The 8,472-nt window shown below is 30.6% G+C and overlaps 2 protein-coding genes across 2 annotated transcripts; one reads left to right on the top strand and one right to left on the bottom strand.

Annotated features, from left to right (window-relative positions):
• The first annotated feature begins 908 nt into the window (after window positions 1-908).
• LOC110641802 (40S ribosomal protein S14-3) lies at window positions 909-5,180 on the top strand. Its single transcript, XM_021793640.2, has 6 exons — window positions 909-1,067; window positions 1,871-1,990; window positions 2,089-2,134; window positions 2,355-2,440; window positions 4,455-4,584; window positions 4,942-5,180. The coding sequence occupies exons 1-6, from the start codon at window positions 1,065-1,067 to the stop codon at window positions 5,007-5,009; spliced, it is 453 nt and encodes a 150-aa protein (XP_021649332.1). The 5' UTR covers window positions 909-1,064; the 3' UTR covers window positions 5,010-5,180.
• Window positions 5,181-6,916: 1,736 nt separating this feature from the next.
• LOC110641804 (uncharacterized) lies at window positions 6,917-7,441 on the bottom strand. Its single transcript, XM_021793643.2, has one exon. It carries the CDS (start codon window positions 7,390-7,392, stop codon window positions 6,946-6,948), a length of 447 nt encoding a protein of 148 aa, XP_021649335.2. The 5' UTR covers window positions 7,393-7,441; the 3' UTR covers window positions 6,917-6,945.
• Between the last annotated feature and the right edge of the window lie 1,031 nt (window positions 7,442-8,472).

Below are 8,472 nucleotides of genomic sequence, written 5' to 3'. Positions count from 1 at the left end.
CAATTTTTTTTTTATGGGAAAACGAATTTTACACATTAGAATGTAAGAATGCGATAAAATTTTATTTTTAAATAAAATGAATTAAATATAAATTTAATTTTAGATTTTTTTATTTTCTATTTAAAAATTAGAGTTTCATAAAAATTTAATTCAATTGATTTTTTTTATTAAATATCATGTTTGAAATAAAAATTTAACTATTTTTTATCTTGAAAAAATCATTTAAAAAATAAAAATCGAGCATAATTGAATTACAATTCAATTAAATTAGTCATTTTCTCTTTTTATTTTAATATATAATTTAATATTTATTTTTATAAAATTTTATATTTTAAAACCATTCTATAAATTTTTGTTAATGATAAAATTCTTAGTCAATTATATTAAATACAATTAAAATTTTGAATAATTATATCCCTATTAAAATTGAATTAAACTTTTATTTTTAAAATGATTATCAATTATTTTCCTCTAATTATTCATTCATAAAAATATAATAATATAATACTTTTAGGATGTAATTATATTTAAAAAAGATCATATATTATTAAAATAGTTTGTCCATAATAATTATAATAATAAGTATGCTAAAAAAATCTTAAATATTATGATAATATTTAAGAAATAATAATAATAAGAATGATAATAATAAGTCAAATAATTTTTTTAATTTATGATTTGTATTTTTTTTTGAGATTTTAAGTATTTTTTTTTAAATTGAATATTTTTTACTTCTCATTAATTTTCAGTGATTAAAAAGCAGGGATTATAAGAAAAGGAAAAAAAAAAAAAAAAAGGAAAGAATTAAAGAAACTATGAGGGACTCGGAGGGCATCCAAATAAAAAAAACAATCTTGAGGCGCATTCTTAATATTTGTAAGAACTTTAGTGACATAATTGCAAATTTAGAAACTTCACACCTTCTCGTGTTAAAACCCTAGTCATATAATAGCAGCCCATACAGAGCTTCTCGTCACTCTCTAGGGTTTTCCCACTTCATAACGCTCAGCCTCCTTAAGTCCCTTCCTTCGCTGTCTCCATCGCAACCTCATATCCTTGCAGCCATGGTAAGCAATTCTCTCTGATTCGCTCCTCTCTTGCTCTAGATGTCCCAATTGATCTCTATGTTTGCGTGGTTAATGATGGAGTTTTAAGTTGTCACATTATTTTGAGTAATCATAAATGCATTAATTTTGTGCACGGATTCATTGCAAGATATAGAATTTAGCTGCCTTTGTTATTAGTAAGTAGCTTGTAGATTATTCCCAATAATCTTGTTAATTGAAATTTAAGGACAGTTAATTTGGTGTGTTTCGACTATATGAGAGCTTAATTGTGTTCGGTTTTACATTTGCAAGTTATTTTGTATGATTTGTCTCACAACCTGTGGTCTAACAGTTACGATCTGTTTGGTGATTTATTTTTATTATTATATTTTATTTTTGGTGTGTAAATGGCAACAGAATACTCACTTCTTGGAGAATTATCCTTTCACTCACAGCAGAAATTGACAAGTTCAGAATGATGCCTCTTTTATTCATTAGTAGCTTTTTTCTACAGAGTGACTTTGTTATCGCTTCTATTGTTTTTGAAATTTGAATTTTTGTTTCTGATTATATCATGGGTCCGATGTTTTTGGGATGTAAATGTTAAACATCCAATTTTGTGATCAATTCTCAACTTGTTGTGCATCTGCTTACTTTAGTTTGTGAACCAGAAGCAAGTTAATGCCACAGCATTTGTTTTTATGGGGACTTCAAATGATCCTGATTTAACATTGGATTTTATTTGTTTTATTTTGTTTACATTTAGTTGCAAGATGTCCTGATTGGAACTTGTGTTTTTATGCTTGGCATGAACCATTTTATAGTCAAAAAAGAAGACTAGAGAGCCAAAGGAAGAAAATGTGACACTTGGACCTGCAGTCAGGGAGGGTGAGCATGTTTTTGGAGTGGCACACATCTTTGCATCATTCAACGACACATTCATTGTAAGTATGTGGGGACGTTCTGTTAACTTTAGCAGGCAGTATTGCTTGATGTTCGCTTCTAATTAAATTTGCCTTAAATTTGCCTTGTTGAACTGCAGCATGTGACTGATCTCTCTGGAAGAGAAACCCTTGTTCGAATAACAGGTAAAGTATATTTGCAAGCATTTGAGTTCCTTGTGTTGAGCTTTGCATTTTAAACAACATTTTATATGTTTATTTTTTCTCTGTTGTGCCAATTTATTTTTGGTGTTCGTGAAATTTGCGCTTGGTTTTACTTTTGCATCATCCCACCATCACTTTTGTCTATATTATATAAAGTGGAGAATTTTTGTTTCATGGGACGTGATCTTCTCCTTTATAACAGGAGGCATGAAGGTGAAAGCTGACAGAGATGAGTCTTCACCATATGCTGCCATGCTTGCAGCACAGGATGTCTCACAGAGATGCAAGGTTTTCTTCCTATTTACAAATCACTACTCTTTATACAATGTTCTTATTTAGAATTTAGAGTGGTTTGTTTTTATTTCTGTCTAGGAGTGTCTATGTAGCATAGTTATCAAAGGCTCAAGGCGCACCGAGGCACCAAGGTGTCTTGGAGCCTAGGCGCAAGGCGCAAGGCGCAGGCGCGCGCCCGAGAGAGCCGAGGCGCAAAAATAAAAAATATATATTAAAAATAAAAAAAATTATAATTATGCTATCACACCTCAAGTAACATAAAACTATATAATAATAACTAACAAATATGCAAGTAATAATTAGTTTATAATCCAAAAGAGATAAAAATGAAACCCTAGCAGCCCAAGAATGACATAAAATTTATTATTTGACTTATTTTAATTTAACTAAAAATATAGAAGCTATTTGATATTTTTACTTTAAAAAAATCAACCTAATTTGGAAAAGTGATTTTGTTAATTTATTTTTAATATTTTTAATTAACATATTTAAAAATATTTTTTCAGTTATTATAACAATAATATTAAATAAATCTTTAATAAAAAAATATAGTGCAAAAAATATTATGATGCCATATTATTATTCTTAAAAGAACCGTAAAATAGATTTATAAATTAAATTTTATATAAAATTAAAATTTTAAGAAAACGCACTCTTTCAGCGTTCTCATAGCACATTACTACCTAATTTTAAGTTAAATTTATTAATTAATTATGAAAATATTAAAGAAGAATATTTATAAATGATAATAATATTGATAATAAAATAATAATAATAATAATAATAATAATAATATACCAAAATTATATTATAGGTGCCAAAAATAATACACGTGATTAATGAAATATATAATTATAATTAGTAAAAATAATTATAAATAATAGGATCAATTATTTTTTACTTTGAGATTTAATAAAAATTATAAATAAATTTTTTATTTTTAATTTAAAATAATTATATAAAAATTTCTAACGCATGACATAAAATTTCTTCTTCTTCTTCTTCTTCTTTTTTTCTTTTTGCTGGCTGTTGGCTGCTGGACAAGTTTAAAAAAAGAAACCCTAGCAGCCCACCATTTTATAATGTGCCTTGCCTCATTGGGGCGCGCCTCGGTGCGCCTCGCGCCTCGGTGCGCCTCGGTGCGCCTTGGTGCGCCTCAGTGAGGCCTTGCGCCTCAGCTGCCCCGAGGCCCCTGGGGCTGCGCCCGGTGCGCCTCGCGCCTGAGGCGCGCCTCAGGCGCGCCTTTGATAACACTGCTATGTAGTCAAAGGTCACTCGAGTGCTGGCCAAGTGCTAAACAAAGCACTGAGAGACCATAAGGAACAACAATTAGCAACCTTGGTAAGATCCTTCTAAAGTAGGCCTGATCTGTCAACTGAAAACCTTTAGGCTTTGCTTAGGCAGTTTATGCGAGTGCTCACCTAATATGAGTGGTGCTTCAGGTGAACAATTGATGTATTTAATTTTCTCTTGCTATAGGTTTTTAATGCATTTTTAATGCAACAGTGATATTTGGACTAATTATGTCATTTTTTCAATCTTTTGAATAAAGCAAAAGCATGCATCTATTTTGTGTTGTGTATTTCTCTGGTAGATACTTTTCAGGCTTGAGCAGGCCTATATTAAAGAAAAAGAACATTTTGTTTGTCCCAGTCCTAGTATACTTTGAGCCTCCCTTCTTTCCTCAAACAGGGTTCCTTCTCTGCCTCCTTGACGTCATCTTTGTCTTAGTATTTTTCTGCTATAATTAATATTACTTGTCTCACTTGGGTGAGCTTCCTCTTACTAACTATAAATGGTTCATTGTGTGAATATTTTTTGGCATTAATCCTGCAATGGTCTTTCAGATGTGACAGCTTAATTTTCCTTTATTTTTTTGTTGATATGAATGAATTTATTGAGCATTAAGTCTTTCTAGAATCATAGTCATCATAACACCAGAATATGTCTGTTCTTTTCACTGCAGAACTGCTTGACTGGTTTTTCATTTTTTTTTTTTTTGGGGCAGGAACTTGGTATTACTGCTCTTCATATTAAGCTCCGTGCAACTGGAGGTAATAAGACAAAAACACCAGGTCCAGGTGCGCAGTCTGCCCTGCGTGCCCTTGCTCGTTCTGGAATGAAGATTGGTCGCATAGGTAAGGGCCTTATCCTATACTTGTGCTCAGAATGGTGTATATTTGTTTTCCTTTAAAATCTTTTATCCTTTTTTTTTTTGTGTTGTTGTCTACCTATCTTCTTCCTAGTCTTATGATTTATTGATTGTTGTGGGATTTTGATATTCATGTTTCCATGTAGTTACTACTAATATCTTCCTACAATTGAATGAAATTCTGTATATGGTTTTCTGAGTTGTCCACACAAGTTGCCTAGGTTGATTGGTGTTGAATGTTAGAAATTTTTGTATTCTTATTAATGACATTGTTGGCTTAAATTTTATACTAAGTTTTTTGTCGGAATGCTGATGTTGGTTTCCTCATGGTTTATTGTTCCAGAGGACGTGACACCAATTCCCACTGATAGCACTCGCAGAAAGGGTGGTAGAAGAGGGAGAAGGCTGTGAGCTTGTGTTTTTATTTTGGGTTATTCCCAATTGGATACTATTTTTATATCAGATCAAGTCACATTCCAGTTTTGGAACTAAATTTTAGTTTTTATATTATGCTTTGCCAATGATTTATGTTGAACTCAGAGTAGAAGAAAGGTGTTATTGAATATCAGGAATTTTTTATCACATTGCATTGTTGGTTTACCTTTGCTGCATCTGAATTCGTATTATATTTGCTGTCGTTTTAACTATGGATGGTCTTAATTTTTTTATTTTCTGCTCTCGCTGCTTGTTTTGCTGGAGAATGTCCAGCAGTCCAATTCCATTGAATGCTCTCTCGAAAACAAATGTTCACTTACATAAAAATAAAAATTAGCTGTCTTAAAAATAAAGTAACATTTGGATCTTTGGTTCCCCTGAAATGGAAGCATACTGGGTGGAATAAAAATTAGCTGTCTTAAAAAAAAAAAGTAACATTTGGATCTTTGGTTCCCCCTGAAATGGAAGCATACTGGGTGGCCCTTGTTGATGAACTCATTCTTGCTTTATATGGTAAAATATAATTTAATTCTCTCTAAAAGTCATTGAAATATGTTTTCATTAAAATATTTTCATAAAATTGCATTTTTTTAGCAAATCTTCTGGCGATGATAGAGAACCTTGACGTGGTTTTAAAATTATATATGAATGGTGATACTCATTTTGGAAGTTTAGTCCGGTAACTTCACCTTGTAGTTTGTATACTTTCTTCTGTCCAGGAAAAGGGTTGTCTTTAACTTTGGGTGGGGTGGTTGTGTATGAGTTTACATTTGTTTTTTTGCTGCAGATTTGTGGTTATCTTGAACAAAATGTTCTTGCTTTGCTTGCTGGAGTAGTCTCTGGGTTATTCTGTTTGGTATCTTGCAGCGTATGGGCTACTTGGCGCCAGCTCTTGGCCTCTCTGCTGCTTTGAAGCTTTAGAGTATATTGATTCAATTTTAGTTGCTTGATATCTCGAGGATGTTACTGGTGTCGTACTCTTGGTACCGAGTCTCTCAATGGCTATTAAAGCTAAAGATCCGTCTACTTCCTTTTCTTTGTTGATCTTGCTCTCCTCCAAGGTGTTGTATTGTGTTTTTGTCATCGTTGCCTAGGCTTTGCCTTCTTTAAGGAATACTTTTATTGGGGGTTCTGTTGTGTATATGATGTTGGGTATATGCGTTTGCGATTTATTAAGATTCTCGCGTGCTTCTTCGGTTTTACTTGCTTCCTAGGAATGACTCAGGTTTGGCGGATAGGAATGACAGCACTACTTCATCTTGCAATCGAATCTTTGCTTATTCAGGTAAAATCTAGAAATCTGAAGAGTTTGTGGTTGGGCCTCTAGCCTACTGTTTTTTATGGCTTGGGGCAACTTATTATTATTAGGCTTTAGTTGTGCTAGCTTGGACTTGAGTATGGTTTGTTGCTTTCGGTTTCGCTAGTTGATTGTTAGGATTGGGCTCTTGTTTATGTATCTCTTGGATACTAGCTGGATCCTTTTTATTATTTGTTCTGGCCCAGCCATTTAAAGTTAATATTTTCGGAAAAAAAAAAAAATCACCCTGTGGTGAATAAATTCAGATATATTATTGATAGATTTTCTGCTTGATGAAATTGGTTTCATTAATAGTTTTCTTTCCATCATTACTTTTATATAAAATGTAGATTAATTTCAAAATTATAATAATTATTACTAAAAATTTTACTGAAATATGTTTAAGCATTAAAATAATTTTATGCACTATTTTAAATTTTTTATTTTATTGATTAAATAATTTTTATTAAAAAAAATTAAAACGACAACTATTAATTGATACCTAAATTCCTAATCATAATCATAATTGTTGCTTAAAAAAAATCATAATCATAATTGAAAATTTATTTAATGTCCCATATAACACAATTAAATCGCAATGGTTAATCTAATTAATCAATTAATTAATTTTCCCCCCTCCTCCAGCCCAAAAGCTGAGATTGGAAAAGTCCTTGAAATTCCAGTCGGATTAGCAACATTTATTTTCTCAGTATCCGTAGGATCTATAGAAATATCAGAGATCGTGACCCAAATTAGAAACTCTTTGGTCTTCACCCCAGTTACCCGTCGCATCCGACGATTCTCCACGAATGCCGTCACCTCCGTTTCGTAAGACACGTTGCGTCCAATTGCATGAAATTTGTGCTCTTTCCTCCTCTTCTGCTTCAACCAGACAAAGCCGGTGGTGCGGTTATAGCCAATCTCAAGGATGTCGTCTAGGGTCAGAAGTCCAATGGGGAGACGGATCTCCTTGAGAATGTCGAGGAACTTCTGCTTGCAGAAGGAGTTGCCGTGGTAGATCTCCGCTCCTCCTCGGTGGTTTGCTACTAGTTGAGAAGTCATTTTGAGTATTTTGGATTTTTACTCGTAATTTGGGATTTTAAGTGCAATGGAAATTAGAGAGCTGTAAATATATATATATATAAAATAATTTACTTTCCTAGAAATATAATTTACTCAAACTTCATAACTGAATTAAACACATTGCTTAATTGACAGCATTATAAACTGCTTTTAGTTTATAAATTTTGTTTTTATGTCACTAAAAATTAATATTTTCCGCTGTCAAGCTTTAATCTTTTAACCATTTACTATAAGAAGTAGATTAAACAGATCAAAACAAAAAGTCTTAATTATATCATTAAGTTAAAGTTTACATAGCTAAATTAATTTTTTTTTTTAATAGTAACTCTCCTTAAACAAAATATTAACTGCCAAATTCACATTTAGCATGGATAACCAACCTATAATCATGGAAGAATAATAAAAATAGATTTAGGCTTCATTTATTTTATGAAAAATATTTTTTAAAAATAAATTATTTTTTTATTTGGTTTTAGTACTAAAAATTAGTTAGAATATATTTTCTAGTGTTTGGTGCATATTAATATTAATAATAATAATAATTTTTTTAAAAAAAATTATAAAATGTATATAAATCAATAAATATATAAAATTTATGTTTAAAATTAAAATTAGATGATCATTCATCCATAAAAGAGATAATAAAAAATTATAAATATAGTTATTCTTAGTTTATAATAATAAAAAAATTATTATTATTATTATTGGAGCTAGTTTATAAGACATCATTAATATAAATAGTATTCAAATTATTACTAAAAAAATAACCTAATCAAATATCTCCCATTCAAAGTAAAATATTATGTATTAAAAGAAAGGCTAAATAAAAAAGACAAAACAGCCGAGTAACTAAAGAAAATTCAGAAGTCATTTTTTTCCTTTTATTGAGAAAATATTTTTCTCTTAATTTTTTTTTATATTTTTAAATAATAAACAACATAAAAAATATATATTTTTTTTAAATATTTTTGACGAAAAAATAGCTTATTTGAGTAAGTTTTAATAACTAATAAGATTAGAATCCAATTCAGTCATTAAGATGGCTGCCTCATTTGTCAA

This window comes from Hevea brasiliensis, chromosome 18 (assembly GCF_030052815.1).
Source record: "Hevea brasiliensis isolate MT/VB/25A 57/8 chromosome 18, ASM3005281v1, whole genome shotgun sequence".
NCBI classification, from domain to species: domain Eukaryota; kingdom Viridiplantae; phylum Streptophyta; class Magnoliopsida; order Malpighiales; family Euphorbiaceae; genus Hevea; species Hevea brasiliensis.
The sequence above is the reverse complement of the archived record's forward strand: the minus strand, read 5'-3'. Positions and strand labels throughout refer to the sequence as shown.

What these genes read in the sequence shown, in the direction of transcription:
- LOC110641802 (XM_021793640.2), top strand. An exon ending in CATTCAACGACACATTCATT is followed by an intron (nt 1,991 to 2,088) that starts GTAAGTATGTGG and finishes GTTGAACTGCAG; the next exon opens with CATGTGACTGATCTCTCTGG. An exon ending in AACCCTTGTTCGAATAACAG is followed by an intron (nt 2,135 to 2,354) that starts GTAAAGTATATT and finishes CCTTTATAACAG; the next exon opens with GAGGCATGAAGGTGAAAGCT.
- LOC110641804 (XM_021793643.2), bottom strand. Translation starts at nt 7,392, where the DNA reads ATGACTTCTCAACTAGTAGCAAACCACCGAGGAGGAGCGGAGATCTAC.